The sequence below is a fragment of the Acromyrmex echinatior genome, chromosome 7 (assembly GCF_024713525.1).
Source record: "Acromyrmex echinatior isolate Ae372 chromosome 7, ASM2471352v2, whole genome shotgun sequence".
NCBI classification, from domain to species: domain Eukaryota; kingdom Metazoa; phylum Arthropoda; class Insecta; order Hymenoptera; family Formicidae; genus Acromyrmex; species Acromyrmex echinatior.
Window position 1 is genome coordinate 6,208,524 of NC_141858.1, and position 24,585 is coordinate 6,233,108.

General features: G+C 36.3%; 1 protein-coding gene across 1 annotated transcript in view; it reads right to left on the reverse strand.

Moving 5' to 3' along the window:
* Positions 1–79: 79 nt before the first annotated feature.
* The window catches only part of LOC105145135 (galectin-8), a 111,642-nt gene continuing 87,136 nt past the window's right edge, over positions 80–24,585 (reverse strand). Inside the window, exons 4-6 of the mRNA XM_087408180.1 lie at positions 19,243–19,331; positions 18,972–19,166; positions 80–18,610 (exon numbers count right to left, since the gene is read on the reverse strand). Of these exons, the coding sequence (XP_087264306.1) occupies positions 18,577–18,610; positions 18,972–19,166; positions 19,243–19,331 (318 nt within the window). The 3' untranslated portion in view covers positions 80–18,576. The remainder of the gene's footprint in view (positions 18,611–18,971; positions 19,167–19,242; positions 19,332–24,585) is intronic.

Below are 24,585 nucleotides of genomic sequence, written 5' to 3' on the forward strand. Positions count from 1 at the left end.
CGAATTATGACGCGTCTTCGCTGAAAATTTCTTCTTGCCGGAGTATGCAATTCCTCGAGTCGACCTCTCTCGGAACTAATTTTTCTCTTTTCTAGATCTCTTTTTTCGCTAGATCTCTTTTTTATTCGACGCGTAATACAAAGGACAAAAAAGTATTTTTTTCTCGCTGACGCCACTCGATTGACTCGTTTCGTCGATACGCGATTTAATTTATAATAAGATCGGCTTCGCAAAGTTCCTCGATAATCGACAGCATAGTAGTCGTGAGCGTTGTTGCCCGTTCGGTGCGAAGCGTCGAGCAATCGTAGACGATCCACCAGCTCGTTGGAATCGTCCCAATGCACGTAATCGATCGCGTTGTCGTTCAATGTCATTGCGTGAGGTAATCTCTTTCCAAATTTCTTCTTCTGTTTCTTAGGTGTGATCGACATCAACGGCGATTACGTATTTGTACTTGTATCCCCTGTTGCTCAATAATCGGCCCTACGAATGATGCTTGTGTTTGCACATTCGTCGCTAGCAGCATGCTCTTGTACTTGTGCATATCGTCTTCCGTGTAGAGGGCATCGTCGGGAATTCTCTTGAAAATCAACTCGTAAAGATCAGGTGTACCGGCGTACGCTGTCGATAATTACGTTGTTCGCATCATCCACGTCGAAACGTTTATTGCCAAATATCAATCCATCCTTGTAGGTAAACATGCCGTATACATAATCTATACCACTCTTCTGTTTATCTCTCGCTCCCCTCAGGACAGCCTCGACGTACTTTTGACCCAGCGGGCCCAAGCCGGCTTGCAACATCGACCTCTCGACCTTCCGACGTTTGCAACCGATTTTGAACCTTTGTTGCTAGCGAGTCGTCCATCGTTTCGAAAACGTTATCCAACGATTCTATCATCGGTACAATCATCGTACGCGCAGTGAAGGTTATCTGTACACGATCGTGTGATAGATCATCGGATTATTTATGCGGAGTCGCGGATCGCTCGAACGTCTCACTCGCTTTCTCTCCCTCTCCTTCTTCTTCCTCCTCTTCCTCCTATTCCTCTTCTTCTTCCTTCCTCTCGCGCTTGGAGGCAGACGCTGCGTCATCATCGCGCAACTGTCTCTTTATCGCGTATACACCGGGGCTGTCAACGATGTCGCAGCGGTTTAATAATAGGCTTAAAATGTCTGTCCAATGCCATGTCCTCCTCGATTCTATCGGTTTTCAGAGCGCGATGTTTCTTGCGGATCGACTTGTTCATTTTCTCGATCTCTCTCGCAATTTTTTCACGCTCGTGCACATCAGCTATATTCGTCTCTGGCGAAGTATCAACAACGATTAGTCACAATATCGCGAACTCATTAAATCTCTTTCTGTATCTCCCGTCTTTAAGCGCACTATCCTTGTCTATTACTAAAAATACATATTTTTTTGCCAACAGTCACGACACAACGCGCAAAATTCGTCATAGGACATATCGGTGTTCACATGATCATTGTAAACGTGTTTCAAGTTGGTACAATCCTGTTTGAACATTATCAACAGGTTCGCATTATCGCGTATCAGATGTTTAGGTATCCTCGCATACGTCTGACAGAGATAGAAGCAGTCAACGTTCGCGTGGCGATCCATCGGAAAGTATTCTCTCACCGCATTCTGCTTGTCGCATGCACATCATCAAAGATAAAAATAAAATTTGGGCGCGCCTCGTACGGTGGAACGATGTCGCTGTTGTTGAAAAACGTAAAGTAGCCGATTTCGATAGACATAAATAAATTTTCGAGATATCGATACTTGGCTGTTGCAGTGATTTCGTAGTAGACGTACACGTTCTCGAAACATACACCGTTTGGACTCTCGAACTTATGAGAAACATAATAAGAAACTTATGAGAACATTTTACCACAATTCGACGGGCCGCAAATGATCGCGCGTATAGTACTCGACAGCATTTCGTCGTGCTTGTGCTTCTCTACATTATCTCCCATCATTTGTGATTTCGCGTCACAATTTGTGACACGTATCGTTAGCGGTTGCAGCACGAATTTCATGCTCATACTAAAGGCTACGCGCTCTCGAACAATTATTTAAAGGCGCGCGAATCCGCGAATCGCGCAGTAGCAAAATGTATCTCGCGCTGTGTCATATTCCGATATTCGAGATTTGAGCGCCGAGCAGTTGCAATATATACCGAAGGTCGTACTCTTACGCGTATACGGTGAATATATCGAAGTCTGAGACAAGCTTCCGGAACACGTGAAGGCAAATTCGGAGGTTCGAACTTATCGTCGCTGCGACGAACACTATAATCAGCCGTGGCAGCGGACGCATATCGATGGCTCCACACCGAAGATAAAGGACTATAGCGAATGTTGACGTCGCGCGGCGGTTTACTAAATCGAGCGATAAACGCGCTTCTTTCGAGTTACATATTCCGATCTACCAGTTTTTCGGTTCGGGCACTCGGCTTACGAAGCGATTAGCCAGAGGTGACGCGGACATAAATCCGCTGGACGCGGCGTGTCGAGAACACGACATTGCGTATTCTCGGAGCAACGATCTCACCGATAGACACACATCCTATCAGACGTACGATCAGAGTTTCTGCGGATAGATGTGTCTGCGGTTTCTACAAACGGTTGACGCGCGTGAATTTAAAAAGCTCGATGAGGTGCTGTGAAATCTTAGTATTAGTCGAACGCTTTTTCCGTCATTGACGCTTACGCTGAACGGAAAGAGCGCCGTCCTCGCGGCGAATTACTTTCCCGCCATAGATTTGAGTGACGAAGCTCAGTCTAGCGATTTTTGAGATTTATCATACGATACCGAACGTGAATGAATTGAACAAATTTTATTTCACCAAAGACGACGCGGAAATTACAATTCCCGAGGGTTCGTACGAAATGCGAGACGTAAATGAATTTTTGAAACGTGCGATTTTACAAAAACATCCGCACCGCGACGCACTTAAAACCGTTGAAGTAGTGGATGGTGACAATAACAATGACACTGATGATGATGATTATGGTGAGGATGAATACCCGATTACGCTCCGCGCAAACTACAACACAATGAGATGTGAGATTAGATGTGCGTACAGAATAAACTTTGACAAGTCTAACAGCATTGGATCGCTGCTGGGATTCTCGTCAAAGAGTATACTGCAGCCGCGAAGGTGGCACGAATCGGACGTGTCGATCAACATAATGAATGTAAACATTATCCGCGTAAAGTGTAACGTGACCGCGGGTGCGTACAGCAACAGCAAAAGCGCGCACATGATACATGAATTTTCGCCGAACGTGCCAGGATATAAGATATCGGAGAGGCCGACGCAAATCATTTACCTGCCGATCATCGCACGGAGCATTACAGATCTAACGATACGCATCGTCGATCAGAACGGACGATTGCTCGATTTTCGAGAAGAGATCACCGTTAGATTGCACGTACGACGGCGACAGTAATAACGTGAGCGTGAGATGCTCGTGCTGAACGGAACGGAGCGTACGCAGAGAGATAACGCATCCTTTACAAGGTCGGTGACGCCACAGCTCGACAACACTCGCTCATCCAGCTGCATCAGGAAGAAAAAGAAGAAACTCAGCACGACAAACGTTACATTTTTAAAGTCTTTGGGATTCGCGGTGCGCAACATTTGAGATGACTGATATCTTAAACATTAAAGACGAGCCGATCTTCGACGATCGCATCGTCAAGATTGAGATTCACATGTAAAGCCCGTTCGCCAACGGTTCCACGTTTGAGTACAGCGACAAAATAAGAATATCCATACAGGATCTGTACATACTGCCATACAAAAGCTTTCTACATGTCGAGGGAAAACTGACGAAGAACAAAGTGCTCATATGGCATTGGAAAATAATTGAGTCGCATTCATATTCGACGAGATTCAATATGAACTCATTGGTATGGAGATTGACCGTAACAGAAATGTGGGTATAACTAGCACGCTCAAAAACTATGTAACAGTGTCATCCGACAGAAGCGTGATTCTGCCGACTGGAATGCGCAGACTACTGCTGCCGGATACTTTAATTTCTGTGTACCACTCTACGTACTGGGATTTTACGAAGATTACAAACACGTGGTGATCAACGCTCGTCACGAGTTGAGTTTAATACGAGCACGCAACGACAACAATTGTCTAACGGGAGATCCGGCGATAGAGCCAACGCTCGAATTATTCAAAGTACAGTGGCGAATGCCACACATGTTATTGAGCGAGATAAATAAGCTGTTGATCGATGATGCGCGCTTTGGAGAGCGACAATATCTGAGCATGGCTTTTCGCTCGTGGAATCTGTACGAATTTCCGCTCTTATAGAGCACAACCAAGCATTCGTAGACCATCAAGACGGCTACTCAGCTCGAGAAGCCGCGCTACGTTATTTTCGCTATGTAAACAGGTCGAAAAAACGTCATGTCCGATGTAAGTCGATTCGACGACTGCAAATAATCAATGCGAAACTTTACCTGAATTCGGAATATTATCCGTACGATGACTTGAATGGATGACTCTGGATTTTGATAAAAACAGATGTGCGACTCTGTACGACTTATATGCACGTTTCTGCAAGGGCTACTACGAATACGAGTATCTCGAGCCGAGTCTCACCTTTACAACATGTAATGGCCCATTCATGATCATCGATTGCTCTCGACAGGACGAATCAGTCAAGAGTGACATCGTGGACGTGCGATTAGACTTTGAATGTAAAGAGGATATACCCTCAAATACAACAGCCTATTGTCTCATCATACACGATCGCATGGTTCGGTATAATCCATTGACTAATGTTGTGCGCAAAATCACCTAAGTGACCTCTGACACGATATAAGATCTACGATACGTCGTAATCGACCGCAATCGATCGCAGTCTTCTCGACAACATGCTCGTGCCAATGTTCATGGATCTGCAAGGATTCATCATTAACAAGAAATTTATCGTGAAGGAAGTGGCGGTGCTGAAACAAGAGACCGTTCTCACACATTACATTTTTACGAGTTCCGTGCCATGGAAATTTTTGATAAGATCCGACAAGTCTTGCGCTTCCTGGTTGACTGCTTATCACTATGGATTGCGATGGGAGAATGGGATGGTCCCATACAATGAGGCGAAACGCCTGATCACAGCAGCTATATTTGAAGATGATGTTATCGTGTACGTTAAGGGACGCGAGAAACGAACGTGGCTATGGAACTTGATTTTGAATGATGAGCGAGAACGCATGTGTATCGAGATGGATGTAGTTTACGAAGACTTGGAATCTTTAACCAAGCTGGATGTTGCTAATACATTGCTAATACTATGCGATGTGGACAACATGTTCAGAATTACGCGTTACAAAATGTATTGAAAATATATAACTGGTGATTGCAAAAGAATTTTTTAAATAAAAATACGTAACGTATTTATTACGTATTTCTTTTTTCCTTCCTTTGTAATACATATACTCGTATGTATGAATGTGTATGTATGAACGCATATGTATGAACATATATGTATGTATGAACACATATGTACGTATGTATGCATGTGTGTACGTATGTATAGTATGTATGTATGCATGTGTGTACGTATGTATAGTATGTATGTATGTATGTATGTATGTATGTATCCAAAAACATCGACGCTTCTATTAAATGCGTTGTGACATGTCCAATCTGACAATACATATAATATATGCAATGTATATAGTGTATTAGTTTTTTTTCATTCAATCGTAAGCTTCAATTATGAGCGTTAAGACATGGACCGAGTAAAAGAATATATACGCCGAAAATCAATCGAGCGAAAGGGGTACCATCCGTTGTCGCCAAGTCCGCCATCGAAGAAAAAAGCGAGATATTGGGAATGTCCTGAAGAAAAGGCGTCAAAGTTGTCAACTTGCTCATCATCAATGTCATCGGTGCCATCGAAATATAAATCATAAAGTACAAGCATTGATAAACTCGTGAACAAAAAAAAAATATGTGGAAAGACGCGATGAAACGTGTTGCGACATGTTCTTAGAAAAAGGGGAGAGTTACTCCTTCTTCGATTCTAGAAGTTTTATATATCGCAATTTACGCGGATGCAATTAGTCTTGCGATACTCGCTTGTACGAACGGTTAAAAAAAATGTACTTAGCTAAAGACAGCAATGCATCGTACGAAACGAAGAAGGACTGCAGTAACATGTCAGTTTTAACATTATATAAACAAAAGAAATGTTTTTAACATTATGTATGTACACAGCATGGAGAGTGCGCAAGATGCGTTTACTGAGACGTTACGATCTGACTACTACGGACTACAAATTTTTGAAAATTGAAATCAACATTGTCCACCGAGTTACATGGAGATCGTCCTGAAAGATCATCGCGGACATGCTGCTGTCTCTCGAAACGTGGAAGGGCCTCTACGAGCAGCGATGGAATATTTACAAGATGTTGCGAAACGAATACAAGGACAATTTTATAAGCGTTGGACCGCTAATTGTCAACGTTTGCATGCTGAACGATGCTACGCTCGTACGTCTCAATTCTTCGTCCGTACACATGATGATGATGCGACGAAACAACGCTACGACGTATGTTTGAATTTGACGGATGTATCGATGTAACGTTCGAACGATTAGCCCGACTCGTCGATACGGTTGACGTATATGGTTAAATATACGCGATTCTTCAATATCGCGTCCAAAAACGCTATACGCGATAGTGACATCTTTAACATACATCAGCTCGTCGATTGCGAGCTATTCGCTTTAGTTTTTTACATACAAAAAAGAAACGATGTAATAATATGTGAATAACAAATTTTTTTTGTTCATATCATTATGTATGTACTTTCTTTACTTCCCATCCATCCATCCATTCATCCTATATCTCGACGCGCTATAGCGATAACTTTTCGTGATGGCACTTATGATCTAAAATGTTTTATATATAACTGCCCCCCTATAGATAAATCCTATGTTCGTTTCTCAACGGCGAAGATCGATTCTCAACGTCAGTCTTTGTCCTGCTTTGTCCGCGCGCAAGACGTATTATAACGTGAGTGATATTTTTTTCCCCAACGTGCAATATTCTACCATTTAGCGTTAATGGTAGAATATTGCACATTTTCTGTGATTAAGTGAAGTGATAATTTTTTTTTACTATGCATCTATAACATGCAAAAAGAACAAAAAGTTGAGGAGACTGCCTTCTCTTCCTCTACCTCCTCCTCTTTCTCAGAGGAGATTCAGAGTAATATCATAATTGATCTCACTCATTTACATGTAAATCAATTAGGACTGTTCCATCGCCTCATCGAGATTGCCGATGAGGTGGATCTTACTCATGTGCGCATTAACAGAATTGCGTTCAACCACCTCATCGACAATCTCGATGAGGCTGTGGAGAAAGAGAAATAAGAATTCAGCGGCAAATGAGGAGGAGGAGAAAGAAGAGGAGGAGGAAGAGGAGAAGGAGGAGGAGGAGGAGGAGACGGTGGAGGAAGAGGAAGAGGAATAAGAATTCAGCGGAGAATGAGGAGGAGGAAGAAGACGGAGAGGGAGAGGGTGTGGAAAAGGAATATTTTTTTTATTATATATTTTTTTTTCTTTTTTTTTCTTTAATATTTCTTGTTCGTGTTATAATACTGCCACGCATTTTGGGGTGGGAGTGGACTCCCACTCGGCGGCTGTCTGAAATGCATTTTGGGACGCGAAGTGTGGGGTGACGGCAGTGGCACTGACGCTGACGCTGACGCTGACGCCTGCGGCAGGGTGTGGGCATTATTTCAGTAAACACTGATAGCATCGAGACTTCCCACGCCTCCTCTCCCTTCCCCGCGTCTTCCCCCGCGCCGCGCGCCCCACTCAGAGGACCTGAGTTAGAACCGCCACTATTATACTACTAACATAAATTTCAGAAAAATATATATTATGAAAAATAAAGAGAAAAGAGGCACGATTAGCACGATGCGTTTTACTTGCTCAGTCACATCGATTAGTTGCGTTTACAAATGCGTATATAATCTACACAAAAAATTTTAACAATATTTCATTAATTGCACCGACTTTTGGTCGTTAATTAAAGTCGTTAAAGATGCTATATATATTCAAAATTTAACGAAATTTATAATGTTAGAAACTGTTCGCTAATTTTGCCATCCTCGACAGCGATTTTATTAATGAATTTTTATAAAACTTTAATCGCGATATCCGTAGATCGATCTTATATCTAAATAAACACAAAGTTTATCTCACACTCCTTATGGCTGTTTCATTTTAAGATATCTATAAGATAACATTGAATATGTGAGATCAGATTATGAATATTGACCTATATAATAAACATGTCACAAATTTCAGTAAAAAGATATTTTGCTTATATTTCTTTATTTCAATATTTTATATGATGTGACATTCTTTGGCGTTCATCACAGAAGATATTTTAAAATTGTTCATTCTATAATTTTTGATAAAATTTTAAAATCTGAAAATATTTTTTTAAATTATAGAGTCATAGAGACGATTTACATATTTTTTAATATTGAATACTAAATGTTCGAAATAGAATATAAATCTTCTCAGTATTTTTTGTAGATGTCATAATTTGTGCGGGAATGCACCGCGCGGAAAGATTCGAGTGAGAAAACGGCACAAGGTTAATATGATACGCGACAGTAAAGAGAACTCCGTTTCTTTGTGATTTAACAAAAGAATTTTCTTTAATATGCACAGTTACAAATTCAGAAAATATAATTAATTAAATATTAGATTAACAGAATATTAAATTCGGTCACCTTTTCCAAATTGTATTTGGAATCGCGGTGATGGAAAATCTCGGCGATTTTCTCGGCACTTCTCGAAAAGATTCGTTTTATAGCGGTTTTCACTAAGCGGTTAGCACGGCAGTTTTACGAAGCGATATAGTAGCGAGACTATGACTCTAAGAATTCTAAGAAGTCTGAAACTCTAAGAAGTCTGAAACTCTAAGAAAGAGGACGGCGAGATCGAAGCATTTATTGCTTTCGGCCTGGGCTTTCTTCTTGGGAAAAATCCAATAAAATTTTGCCACAATCGTAATTATTACGTGGCATTAGTTGTACAAAATTGATTGGCGCTTTGGATTCTTTTCTAATGACGTTCAACGTAACAGTCATGCGCGACAGAAAATCCGTACGTGGGATTGGTGACAGCGCGTGACGTATTCGTCGGAGCGCGGCGCTCGCGTGCGCGAATTGAATTGTTCTAGAACTTTCGAAACTTTTTGTCCGTTGCCGGAGCTTGTTTGCGTGTACCGAATTGGTTTAGAAGAACAAAGAATGCCAAATCGATGATTTTAACGAGGATTAAGATCATGCTCGAGATGAAATCACGAGCTCACTTTATGCGTGCGTTCAATGACAATTACTGTCGGTCGACTGAAAGAATTCTTGCTTTTCCCGAATTAACGATCTCAAACATAATTCATATAAATATTCCAGGAAAACTATGCATCAGAGCATGAAAAGTGGGATCGCTACGAGGGCAAGTCAATAAGTATTTAGAAAAACATAGTAAAACACATTTTTTGAAATCGATTCATTTTTATTTCTCAGCATAGTCGATACACTTGATCCAACTTTTTCAAGCCGTCCGAATAATATGATTTGTCCAACCCTTCAAAATAAGCCTCTGTTTCGGCAATGAGCTGCTCTCTGGTGGTGAATCTCTTTCCTCCGAACCATTTCTTCAGGTTTGGAAACAGGAAATAGTCGCAGGAGGTTAAATCTGCTGGATGGAAGCAATTCGTAGCGGAATTCGTTGAATTTGACCATCGATGCCGGGCCATCAAGACAATGCACATGAATCCGTGCATTATCTTGATGGAAAAATACTTTCTTTTTCGCCAAATGGGGATGTTTTTTCTTTAAAATGTTGTTGAAACGATCGAATAAGGCTACGTAATAATCGCCATTGATCGTTTACTTCGACGGAAGGTAATCAATATGAATTATACCCCGTGCATTCCAAAAAACTGTGGTCATCACCCGGCCGACTTCACAGTCTTCGCCTTCTTCAGAGCTCGGTGAAGTCCATTATTTCGACTGTTCCTTCGTCTCGGGTGAAGTAATGGATCTATGTTTCGTCCACAGTAATAAATCGACGCAGAAATTCATCTGGATTACGTTGAAACATCTTCAAACATTGTTTTGAAATCGTCACACGGTCGCGGTTATGGTCCACAGTGAGCAAACGCGACCGTATTGCCGACAGCTTTTTCATATCCAATTGTTTGTGCAAAATTGAAATCACTGTGCTATGTGATATGCCTGTGGCCTCAACAAGCTCGCGCACTTTCACTCGTCGATCAGTCAAAATAATATCGTGGACTTTATCGATGATTTCTGGCGTAGCAGCCTCAGTTGGATGTCCCGAACGAGGTGCATCACATGTGGATGTATGACCATGTTTAAATTCATTCACCCAATTGTATACAGTCGCAAACGCTGATGCAGATGTGCTATGAACACTATCCAACTTGGCTTTCTTTCGGCGTTAAACCTTTCGTATGTAGATGTTTGATCACTGCACGAAACTTATTTTTTTTTCATTTTGCAAAAAATACAAAGATTGTTCTTTAATCGTCTACAGAAATGAAACCACGTGATGAATTCCACTCAAAATTTGACGGTAAATATCTGAAAGATGCTACTTGTCAAAAAGTAATGTGACATGACACTGCGAGTACTCTCTGATTTTCTAAGATCTTATTGACTTACCCTCGTACAATTGTGCGATTTACACTCCCCCATAAACATAAAATTATCTTTTTTCGCGATCTGTATTTGTTTCTCGCTTCATGGTTAGCACGTAATGCGATTAGAGATTCTTAAAATTCTTGTAGTGATCAGAAGATTATATTGTTAAATTATTATGTTCTGTGTATAATTTGACATGTAAGTGATTTTTCTTTTGTAGTGAATTTATTTTGAGTGTAGTTTGATGGTTACGTTTTTATTAGGTGTACAAATAAGTTTTCGCTGTTTTTAATCACAAAAATTAAGCATTTATTGTGAAAGAACGATACATAATGTTTTATTAAAAGTATTGTCCATCGCTAGCCACTACTTTTTCCCATCTTTCTGGTAGCATACGGATATCGCGTTGGAAGAACGCTTCATCTTTTGAAGCTATCCAATTATCGATCCAATTTTTGATATCTTCATATGATGTAAAGTGCTACTCAGACAGGCCATGCGCCATCGATCGAAATAGATGGTAATCGGAAGGGGCAATGTCTGGTGAACCCGGAGGGTGGGATAGAACTTCCCAATTAAGTGTTTCCATGTAGGTTTTGACCGGCGCCGCAACATGTGGTCGAGCATTATCATGCAGGAGAATAATTTTGTCATACCTGGAGTAGTAGTGGGTGCGTTTTTCCTCGGCTCAATCTCATCAATTGTGTTCGGTAGAAAGCCCCAGTAACGATTTCATTCGGTTTGAGCAACTCATAATACACGACACCAAACTGATCCCACCAAATACACAACATGAGTTTTTTTCCATGAATATTCGGCTTGGCTGTTGATGTTGAAGCATGGCCAGGTGATCCCCATGATTTCCTCTTCTTTGGGTTATCGTAGTGGATCCATTTTTCATCACCAGTGACTATACGATGTAAAAAATTCCCTTGCTTTTGAATTATTCCCAATGATTTCAAACGATGTGAAATTGCTTGTTGAGTCGCTCCTAATGTAAGTGCAAATTCTTTTTGCGTTTGGCACGAATCTTCATTCAATTATGCTTCCAATTCCGCATCTTCGTACACTTTCGGCCTTCCGCTACATTCTTTGTCTTCGACATCAAATTCACCGTTCTTAAATTTTTGAAACCATTCATGACAACTTCTCTCACTTAAGGCAGCCTCACCATATGCTTCTACAAGCAATCGATGAGCCTCAGCTGCAGATTTCTTCAAATTAAAGAAGTAAATCAAAAGTTTCCGCAAATGACGCTTATTCGGCTCAAAACTCGTCATTTTCGCACAAAAAAAAATATATGATGCTGATACAAAATCACTAGTATTTCAAGATTATGTTGTTGACAGATGTCCAATCTTACGATATAATGTTTTACATCAGACAATTTTAACCATAGCTTGCTAGTGGCTCCGTCTTTTGTCAAACGACGGAAACTTACTTGTACACCTACGCTTTTTTTCTTCCCTTTTCCAATAGTATACATTCTTGTAAAGGTTTATTTACAGTTACACTTTTTTTTTCATTACTTGCTGTTTTTTCTTTGTTTTATATCTTTCTTTAATTATTCTTTATGTTTGTATTCTTCAGTATAGAATCCGTAGATTCTAAGCACGCAAAAATGATTGGCTAGAAAACGAGAAATGTAAATCTTGAATTAAAGAAGTTTCTAATGATGATGAATTCATATTTTTGTATTTCTTGTAATAAAAATTTTCTTGCTCGTCACGAGTTTTGAAGCATGCTGAATCGAAAGCTCATCGAACTAACATGATAAATAATTGCTCTGATGAAGTAAACATTGATTTAGTTTCGACAAGCTTATTCGGCATTCTGACAGCAAGAAACATGTTTCGGAGTGTCAGAAAAGGGCCTTCAGCGTAGATTTAAATACGCATGATAAAGAACCTATGCCTTCTGAAGATCGGAAAAAAATCGGGGAAATAAAATTTGCAACATTAATTGCTGAGAAAAACATTTCATTTGAAACGACAAAGTCATCTTAAGTTTCTTTTAAGACCTCGAAGATCCGGAAGATCTTGAAAAGTATGACGATGAATCGAAATATAATATAATAATATACCAAAAGTATTGAAGAATGTTTTATGTATTCGCGAACAGGAGTGGTTGGTCGTAAAATTATATACTATTTTCTATTTTTGTTGATGAAACATCTAATTTACCTAATGATAAATGAATGATGTTTCTTGTTCGCTACGTCAATCCTCAGCCAAAGGGCAAAGCCATCATGTCGTCAATCATACAAAATGTCATTATTCCTCAAACTGGCAGCCGCAGGTTTAAACTTAGCAAATCGTCCAGAAAATACAAGAGCCGACTATGTCAACTGTATCAATTGTATCAATCATACCGCCTACAGAATCGATATATTCATTCTCGGTGATTTCGTTGAATCTGAATCTACTGATTATGGCATTACTCGAAGCAATCTGCTCATTTAATCGACGAAGCCGACTCTCACATCGGTGATCTCCACTATTCCATCTTTCTTCGAGCTGCCAATCACTATTACAAATCCCAGCATTTCCTACATATCCGCATATATAGGAGAGACACAGATATTCAAATCCCCGGTAACTGAATGTCTTTTGCATACTTGTCTACTTACAATAAGACGGTATAAGACGTATTCAACTCTTACAATCTTTATTTCAATCTAAACTAAATATGACTCAAACGAGTAGTGATATTTTTGTTACATTATGAGACGTGGCATTAAGTTAGAGGATAATGTATAATAATAGAGGATTTGTACTAATGAAAAATATTAATTGTAGAATTTACGTATTTTTACTGAGAAGCCACATGTAATATTTATTGGAAAAATTTTCGAGTAGAACATGTTCTGTGTCGAAAGATGAATGCTGTATCGCGTGAGGTTGCATTCGAGGACTGAATTGAGAGTGAATGACGTAAAACAACGTCGTCTAGACTAATCTTTTAAAATATCCTAATACATACTGAAGTTTGTCTGTAAAGGGATCATCTCACGCTCTAAGATTCTACATACATAGTTTATGGATTTCTTATTATTTATACATCCCGTACGTACGAGTAATTTTGGCAGAGAAAAGATCTATGTGTATTATCTTGCTTTCTATTATGTGAAAAAACTTTTTATAAAGACTTTGCAAAATGCATACGTTTTTGTAATTGTAAATACAGTACAGTAGTTAAATACTGTATGTAGTTTCTATTCACATATATAAATATTATTAATTAGCGTTTTGAATTATAAATGTATGATATGCTATATTAACATTTCGTTCGCTTGTTCGTGACTAATATTACTTTGAATTTTTTATACGTAGCATTTTAATTAATTGTGCTAGTTTTGTTTAACGCTTTAATGCTTTTAAGTTGCTTCACTTAAATACCTGTTTTATTTCTTTCCTTTTCCTCATTCTTTTGGAATGTAAAAAATTGTCAAATAGTTATGATTATTCATAATGATAATCATATTGTCAAGTATATTATTCATACGTGACTTATTAGACAATTTTTTACATTTCTTCCTGATGGAAGAAATCATCATCTTCCCACGATTTTCGGGCAATAATACGGACATTAATATTGATTTATTATCAAAAAATGTTTATAAAAGATATAACTCATCTGTTATTAAGATTGCATGTATAGTTGTGTTTTGTTGAACGATTTTGATTTGTAATATATGTAAATGAGTGAGAATATATAAAATAGTTTCAACACTTGACTCCTGTCGACGTTCCTAGCAAGAGTAGGTTCCTTATTTCACAAACTTTCAATTTTAAAGCACTTTTTCGTTTATTTTTCTGCGTTAGTTCCTCAACTACAATTTGTATAAATTTTATGAAAAGCTAGAATCAAGATGTGCGAGAGCGAACCAGAGCGAGAGCGCTGATCGTGAAATTTTTTAAGTGATGCGGCGTTTGTCTTACTGTCTTTCTCGCTAGTTTAAATCCGGCTCGAAGGACCAGAAAATGTGCGAGAGCGCACCGCGCGGACAGATTCGAGTGAGAAAACGGCACAAGGTTGATATGATGCACGACAGTGAAGAGAACTCCGTTTTCATTTAATTTAACAAAAGAATTTCTTTAATGTATTCAGTTACAAAGTCAAAAGATATAATTAATTAAAGATCAGATTAACAGAATATTAAATGCGGTCACCTTTTCCAAATTGAGCTTGGAATCGCGGTGATGGAAAATCTCGGCGATTTTCCTCGAAGCTTCTCGAAAGATTCGGTTTATAGCGATTTCACTAAACGGTTAGCACGGCGATTTTACGAAGCGCGACTATGACTCTAAGAACTCTAAGAACTTTTTGGAAGTAAGAAGGAGGACGGCGAGATCGAAGCATTTATTGCTTTCGATCTGAGCTTTCCCTTTTGGGAAAAATCCAATAAAATTTTGCCACAATCGTAATTATTACGTGGCATTAGGTGTACAAAATTGATTGGCGCTTTGGATTCTTTTCTAGCGACGTTCAACGTAACAGTCATGCGCGACAGAAAATCCGTGCGTGGGATTGGTGACAGCGCGTGACGTATTCGTCGGAGCGCGGCGCTCGCGTGCGCGAATTGAATCGTTCTAGAACTTTCGATTGTCCGTTGCCGGTAACGACAACTTGTTTGCGTGTAACGAATTGTTTTTAAAAAGAACAAAGAACGACGAATTTGATGATTTTAACGAGGATTAAAATCATGTTTGAGATGAAATCACGAGCTCAATTTGTGCATGCGTTCAATGACAATTAATGTCGGTCGACTGACAGAATTCTTGCTTTTCTTTCGAAGTACCGATCTCGAACAAAGAAGAAAGGCACAAGTACCTATGGTTGAAGAAAATTTGAAACTTATCTAAAAAAACACAGTAAGAGACTCATTTCGTGTGCGTGGTCCGGGATTAATTTACAAGTTCTCGCATAATTGCCAAATAAAAATTAAAACATTATATCCCTGAATATATGTATCAAAAAATTGAAAAAATATTATAAAGATAGAGAAGAAAAAAAGCAGTTTATCTTGAGACCAAAAAGAATTATAATGTTTTTCAAACGTTCATAGTCTTTTGAGTATACGCATAGAATTTATTTGGTAGAACATTTGTATTGATATCTGTAACACATTGTTTTAAAATTTAAAAAAATTGGTACTTCACAATAAAAGAAAATAAAATATCGCAATTATTATAGTATTAAATAACACATTCTAAATGGTATTCTTGGAGTATTGTTATAGATGGAATTTTTTTGATAAAACACTGAATTGATATTTGAATACATATTTTCATCAAATGTTTAAAATTTACATTTATAGTAAAAAAAAAATTGAAATGATTATTTAATCTATATCGGATTTTTTCTTACTATAAAATTGCTTTTAGTAATAATAATAATATTCATAATTGACCATTAATAATGTCATATTAATATTACGAATAACATTAATGTATATTTTATTAATATTTATTAATAAATATTAATATATATTAATATTATAAAAAAACATTATGAAATTATTGAATATGCATTTAAAAAAATAAAAAGTAAATGAATAATTAGACTAATACTCGTTTATATCCTTTTTAACTGTAAAGTACCAATTTTTAAATTTTGAAAAAAAATATCAACATGAGTGTATTTCCAAAGAAAATATGTGAGTGCATTGGAAAGATATCATGAAAATCGTCACGTTTGAAACATGTTTTGATTTTTTTTGTTAAAATCATTTTTATAATTAATGAGAGGGTTATATGATTATTAAAATTTATTAAAATCTATCGTTATCTAGAATATGTGTGTCCCTTTTTTCCTTATACAGAAACACGCCGAGCAGCCGAGAAAGCACATTTTCGATTTTCGATCGCTTATAACAAGCGATTAATAGAGAAAGTGAGACAGCGGAAGAGAGCGTCTATCTTTTTCACTCTATTACTTGCTTATGTTTACAAGTTACTAGTAGAGTGAGAAGGACGGGCGCTCTCTCTCGCTGTCTCGCTCTCGCGCAGAGGCGAAGTCGGCCGACTCGGTGCCAGTAAGTGTCTTGGGGATAGAAGGGCTGGTTTTCTCTGATCAAATATGTGCATCACTGGTTCCGTAATCAATTCTTTGTCGATTGGAAAAAAAATTTATTGAATTATATTCATTTTTACGGACGTTACAATAATAAATATGAATGGGATTCCAGGAACATCCCAGGGTATACATAAAAATGTAAAAAAACAAGTGTGTACAACTAAGGTTAATGTATTTTTGTTAGTATTGAATAAAAACGACAGAAATAAAAATTTTATTCAGGAAAAGAATTGACAGTTTATATATTTTTTTATTAGAATTGAAATCAATAAAAATCAATTAATTTGTATCTGATGACTCATGATATTTGATTGATGTAATTCCTTGGACTAGATTTGGTCAGCCGATCACTAGTATTATAATCAGACATAAGTTATTCACTGTAAATTCTATTTAAAAGAGGTCTGATTTGGACACAGTTCTTTCGTACTTTTGGAACAAATTTTACAAAAAATAAATTGCAAAAGTGATCAATCACAAAACGACTGATATTTTTGAATTCTACACTCTTTAATTATCTTAAGTCAATTACCTTTCAAAGTTTTAATATTTTTAAAATAATGATTTACAAAAGAATCTTCTTTTTAAAGAAAATTTTTACACGATGGCTGAAAGTACATATTTGCGTCTATGAATGCTATGACAGAGAACTGTCAAACTGCTGTCACATGTTTAGTGTCTTATAAGAACTTTACATTATAAATAGCACGCAAATCTGTTTAACCATATTTATTTAAATTAAAAAGGTCTTATTTGAAACACGGTCCAATTTAGGCCACTCTCCTCTACTGTTAAATCACTTGAAGCTATATAAAGCTCCTAAAAATAAACGTGAATAACTAAATGTGATAGGAACAATAAGTGAGATATTGTTCGGTACTATGGACGCGCAGAAGACTGCCGAATAATTAATGAACAGATGAATTTATTGTAGAGTAACCAAAAATTAATACTTGCAGCATGGTATTAAAAACCAATAAAAAGTAAACGTAATTATAGGCCACATGGACGAATTATAATTCTACATATAAAAGTATTAAGGTAGTGAGATGAATCAATTGGGGGAACAAAAACAGTTGCTTATTTAAAAAAATTATCCATTTTATTCACATATTTTTTAAAGCAGTTATATGTGCACCAATTGATACATTTTATTATTCTGTTCATAAAAGTATTAAGGTACGATTATAAAAAAATTAATATTTTACGAGTTATTTAACATTTTATGTTAATATATGCCAGAATAATGTATAAAATATCTTGTAAATTATTGATTTCACTACCTTAATACGTTTATATTTAAAATAATTAAAGGAATTTTGTGTAAAAAAAATCATACAATTCTATTTTTAAAAAATGAAGGTAACCTTCATATCTTTTTGCCTCCATCTAGAAAAAAGACAAATGGGGACCTAAAATAGGTCCCTTTTGAAATCGTTCTACATTTGAAATATTTTTCCTATCATAAAAAAAGCGAGATATTTTAGATGTTCGAGTTAGGTGGGACACCCTGTATAATAATTCAAGATTGAATTATTTAAGCAATGAAGATCTAACTTCGACATTATAGGCATTTTAATTTTTAGTATTAATTATGTTTTAACATATGCTTATGTTCTAAAATAAAGATTCTTAATGTTCTTTAATTCTAATAAAAAGGAAATCAAAAGATTTCTTCAAATAAAAGAAATTAAGTCTATGTCGCGATTCCATTATTTTTTAATGTGCTATGATGCATCAAGCTAGGCTGGCGGCGCTAAGCCAGTCCCTCAGTGGCGGCACGTCAGTCGCTCACCAGCACCACTAGACAAAACATGATATTACTGGCGTGGAGCTTGCAAATTTACCATGCTAGTTCCTAACATGATAGCATAGCATCCATGCAAGGACATATTGGCTCTTTATCTAAATTTTTATTCAGGGTACTTAATTTATTAATTTATAACGTAGATAAAAGAAATATGTCTAGATCATTGTAATATACGTGATTGAAGATATTGCAATAATGTCTTGCAATGTATTCAATGAAATATTACAATTATGATATTTCTATATTATAATATACTTATAATATTTCAAATATGTTGCATTATTAAAATATTTTCAATTTCAGTAATATTCATGTTATAAGAAAGTGCAAGTCTTTCTAATTATAAAATCTTACGTAAGTACGAAGTCTCGACCGGGCATCCAGGATAATTGACCTTGATGTCGCTCTTCGTGACCCCATGCACCATTGTTCCAACAATTCATTACGACATATGGCTCACTATTGCCGTATAAAAAACGCGGATTTAAATGCAGTAGTATAACGGGATGAGGATAAATGGTTTTACCCTTCTGCAGATTTATGTAAAATCTATAAAATAACATGATATACTTCGTTGAATAAACTTGGGAAAACAAATGGTTAAATTATAATATTAAATGCTTACGAATGCGGCAGTAACTTTAATCTTCCGACAATGAATAAACGAGCGCCGACACAAAATTTGCTACCAATATCCACAGTAATTGGAATTTCCTATAAAAAGAAAAGTTTGTTTTAAAATATATAAATCCAGATGTAATTAAACAATAATAATTGAAAAGAAAAATCAACTTAGAAAAAAATATTCTAGCAATTTTAAGAATGATTCATTTTAATTTAATCTCCCAAACATATGAATACCTATATGTTTTAGAAAAAACAAAATTTTTAAACAAAATTCATATGATCTGGAAAGAAAATAATAATAAAATTAGTTTTAAAAAATTAACTTTCAAAGATTCTTACATACGAAGATTATCGCCATTTTTTAAATAAAAATATCAGGATATCTCAGAATGACCGCCAAATATTTCATGCACATGTAAAGCGAACTAAACTGTGAATCGAGAAGCCTTCTACCATTTTGCAATTTTCGCAATAATTAACAAGATATTAATTACTGAAGATCATTGAATATTGTCTTAATTACTTGAAGATCATTTAATAATTTTTTACACAAGTATCAATTTTACAGAAAAATAACAATAGACAAAAATAGTTAATTTTTTCTTGTAAAGCTCTAAGAATGTTTTTTCAGAATTTTCAATCAATTTTTTTAGTATTGCATTTTCTTATTGGCAACTATTTTTGCCAACATGAGAAAATGTGGTACTAAAAAATTCTAAAAAAGTTCTCAGAATTCTACGAGAAGAAAATAAACAATTTTTGTTTCTTGCTGTTTTTTTTTTATAAAGTCGATAGTATTGGGTATGGGAATAAGTTTCCGCCCATTGCAGAAAGATGTTAGTAGCATTGCTCGTGTGTTTGATAGAACGGCAAGATATGTTTTTGAAAGGTGTGTCCAAACTTTTGAGCCCAATAGATGGCATTCGTTCGAAGCGTAACAAAGAGTAACTTTTTTTGCGTCGGAATTTATTCCAAAAAAGCAACATTTGCGGGAAGTTTTACTCCATTATTTTATTTTAAAAAAAGGTGCTGCGGAAACGCATCGTTCCTCGTAGATATTTACGATGAGCATGCTCCATCGAAAACTAGTTGTAAAGAATGGTTTCGGCGATTCAACAGTGGTGATTTTGACGTGCGTGACAAAGAACGCGAAGATGCACCGAAAAAATTTGAAGATGCAGAATTGTAAGCATTACTCGAAGAAGATTCGTGTTTATCGCTCGATAGATTGGCAAAAGAGTTAAATGTTGATAGATCCACTGTTGGAAAACGTCTACACGCAATGGGAATGGTACAAAAAGAAGGAAATTGGGTGCCATACAAATTGAAAAAGAGAAACATGGAAAGATGTTTGGTCATCTGCTAAATGCTTCGTCAATGACAACAAAGAGTTTTCTACATCGTATCGTAACTGGCGATGAAAAATGGATCTACTACGATAACCCTAAACACTTGAAGGCATGGGTGATGCCAGGTGAACCAGGTCCATCAACGCCAAAACGAAATATCCATGCTTCGAAGATTATGTTGTACATCTGGTGGGATCAAAGAGATATTATATATTATGAGTTGCTCGAACCGTCCGAAACCATCACTGGCGATCGTTATTGGCTACAACTGATACGTTTAAACCAAGCTTTGAAAGAAAAACGACTGGAATGGACACAATAGGCACAACAAGCTGATTCTGTTACATGACAACGCTAGGCCACACATTGCAAAACCGATCAAGAAATACTTGGAAGGAGTAAAGTGGGAAATTCTGCCCCACCCGCCGTATTCAGCGGACATTGCCTCTTCAGATTTCCATTTGTTCCGATCCATGCAGTCGGCCCCTTTCTGGAGAACGATTCAATTCTTATGAAGGTATCAAAAAATGGCTTGATGAATGGATCACTTCAAAACAATCAGATTTTTTCATTCGAGGAATCCGTTTATTACCGGAAAGGTGGGAGAAAGTTCCGAAGGAGCATACTTTGAATAAACTCACTTATATAGATTTGTTTAAATAAACACATCTTTTTCATTTAAAAAGGGCGGAAACTTATTCCCATACCCAATATGTAGGACCATTTATTTACCAAAACGTGCTTCTTATTCAATATAGATGCCATTGCTGCTATACATCTATAATAATGTTGGTTTTAGTTTACACGCCATTAATATATAATATATTTGGAAATCGCATGCATAACGTCGTTTACTGACACTGACAATAATTTGAATTTTTATTACTCATGGCGAATAAAAAGAAGATATATAATGACAAAAAAGGTTCCCGAGATACGTCTGGACATGCTTGTAGAAGTAGCATTAATAAGAGAAAGGTATTAAATCGATATCAGATGGAGCAAGGGACCGAAAGTGTGAGTAGGAGAGACTGAGGCTAATAGACTCATTTTTCAGTTTCAAATTTTTCGAACAGACAAAATTAAGAAACTTATCGAAAAAATGAATTCAACACCAATTACTACATATATTTGACTACCTAATAATATTTTAATGATAAGGGGAAACTGATAACTAATATGAAAAAAAATGCATTTTTCTAATGCATTCCATTTGAGTTCTCAACCAGGGACCGAGGTAATTCGACTAAGATTATTAAAGTAAAAATTAATGTATTTTAAGTTACATCTTTGGCTACATATTAATAAAACTTTTATAAAAATGTATTTTAAACACAAACATTCGCTTCGCAGAGCAAAACGATACTTTTTTTTGCAAAATTTGTTCATTTCATGCAAAAACATATTGAATAAGCCTAGTTTTCGAGATTGGACATGAGGGAACTAAACTTATAATATTTATCACTGAGGAAAATCTTTTTAAAGGAATAAAATTTTGAGTAAGTACTATAAGAATCGTCATTAAATGAGTCATACAATTCTATGCTGTAGTTAGTCTATTATCCCCATCCGTTCATTTTTTAAAAACATTAACAATATATGATAACAAAGACACATAAACAAAAAAAAATCTGTTAGAGTTTATTAAATAAGAACTACACTTACTATCTAAGTAGAAATCAAATATTTCAGACAATCATATACGATTGTAAAACAAAAACTTTAAGAATAAAAATATTTACTTAGGTGTACGATTTTTTTAAATTGTGGCATAACTTCTATCATAGATATGTTCGCAACAAGATGTTACAGTAGACTTAGTGGTAGTCGTTGCTGCGTGCTCAGACACGTTTATGCATGTCTCGCGTGTTTTGTTTTTAATGTAGCCTCTATTATTCTACTTACTCCTATATTCAGTTGATCCCGGTCTACCCTATCTCCGCAAAAAAATTGAAAACCTTGAGTGAAGAGTATAATATAGTATAATATACAGGTATCTCTCTCTCCTTTTGAATATCGTTTTATTGATTTTCTGATAGTTTTTATTATATTATCACAAATATTAGTATGCAAGCAATGTGGGACAAATGTCATTTTTAATGAGAAAAATAACCAAGACTTTAGGTTATTAAATCGTGATGAAATATAAAAAATGCGTTCCAATGTTATCAATGCTATTCCATTTATTGAAAAAAATGCATACGATATAAATCGTCGTATTGTTTTTACAATGAGGTTGCTTGATATTAGTCTTCATGGCATAAGAAAATTCTGCGCTTTTATGAATTTGCCGCATTCAATTTTTCTACGACACTATTATTATAATAAAAATATTTCCACCGCTGTTACTGTTCGTGAAAAGTCATTGAAAAATCCAGTTACTGAAGAAAAAAAGCCCAGCGAAGAAAATAGGTATTACAATGGCCTAACGATATCCGGCGATGGATCATAGTCTAAAAGAGGTTTTTCATTTTTCGACATCGCTACATAATTGGATGGTTCACTGGTAAAGTTATAGATGTTATTGTGAAATCTAAATATTGCAAAATATGAGTTCTAAGAGAAGAGAGCAGGCTCTATTGAATACGAAGAGTGGTCAGAAAACCATCATAATCAGTGCCAAGCAAACCACAAAAGTTCGTCCGATAAGATGGGAGTGGATGCTATTGTCGAAATGTTTTGCCGAAGAATTACATGGTTAAATATTCTATGTGGGTGATAGAGACAGTAAAACATTTAAAAGCATATTAGATCGCGAGCCTTACAATTGGACTGTGTGTAAAAAGGAGTGTATAGGCTATGCGTCTAGGCAAAAGCGCATGGATATTCGGCTTAGGAATTTAAAAAAAATACTAAAGGCCTGGGCGGAAAGGGTAAATTTACTGGGAAATTAATTAATGAATTGGCACTTTATTATGGTTTGGCAATCAGGTGTAATGTCCATTCAATCGAAAAAATGAAGAAATATATTAGGTGTTGGAATTAATTCGTAGCGTTTTACAAGTGATGGGAAGTACTTTCATTAATGTATTTTTTAATGCTCATGTGAAATAAATAACATTCTTTCATTAAAAAACGCTACGAATTAATTCCAACACCTAATATTTGAGCAATCTTGTACCATAAAATTTCGACTGACGAAAAACTGCAGTACGACTTTTGCCCTACCAGCGAAAAATCTTGGTGTTCCTACCAAAAAGCGAAGGCAACTAATAATAAGGCTTTCAGAATACAAGACACCAATGAGTTCTGTTGTTTTTAATGCTGTGAAGTTGATTCATGAAGACTTAAGTAACGAAACTTTTATCAAGATGTTTTACGAGAATTCGCGCAGAATAGCAATGAGAGCTTTAACACGACTGTGTGGATACTGGCTCCAAAAACTGTTGCAAGTGGGAAAACAATACTTAACATTGCAACAGATATTGCTATTTGTTATTTCAATGATAGATTCAAAAGTATAATGGAGATCAAAGAGAGACAAAAGTATAATGAAAGATTTGAACCACGTTGTGGGCTCTAATTGTTTCAATTTTTGTAAGGAAGCGGACGCGTGGCGCATTCAAGTGACCGAACACAGTCTTATCGACGCAGCAAAAGAGGCCAGAAAATCCTTATTGGTAATTACAAAGGAAGTTAATGAGGCTGATGACAGATAGAAGTACAGCTTTATGGGCATCGCAGACTGAAGGTAAAATTAACATTTTTCCTTCTCTAAATAAAAAAATCCTCTTGAAAAATCTTAAACGCACTTTTTTCTCAAAACAGCATTTTTAAAATAAGTGTGCAACATATTGGGAGTACAAATTAGTTCGGTCCGTTTTTTTGTGTTCAAAAATGCATTTATTTCAAAACAAAATGAATGAAAAGATTTATTAAAGTATTGTCCATCGCTGGCTACTACTTTTTCCCCATCTCTCAGGCAATTTTCCAATTCCATCTCGAAAAAATGACTCGTCTTTGGAGGCGATCCAATTTTGGAGAAGTGAACC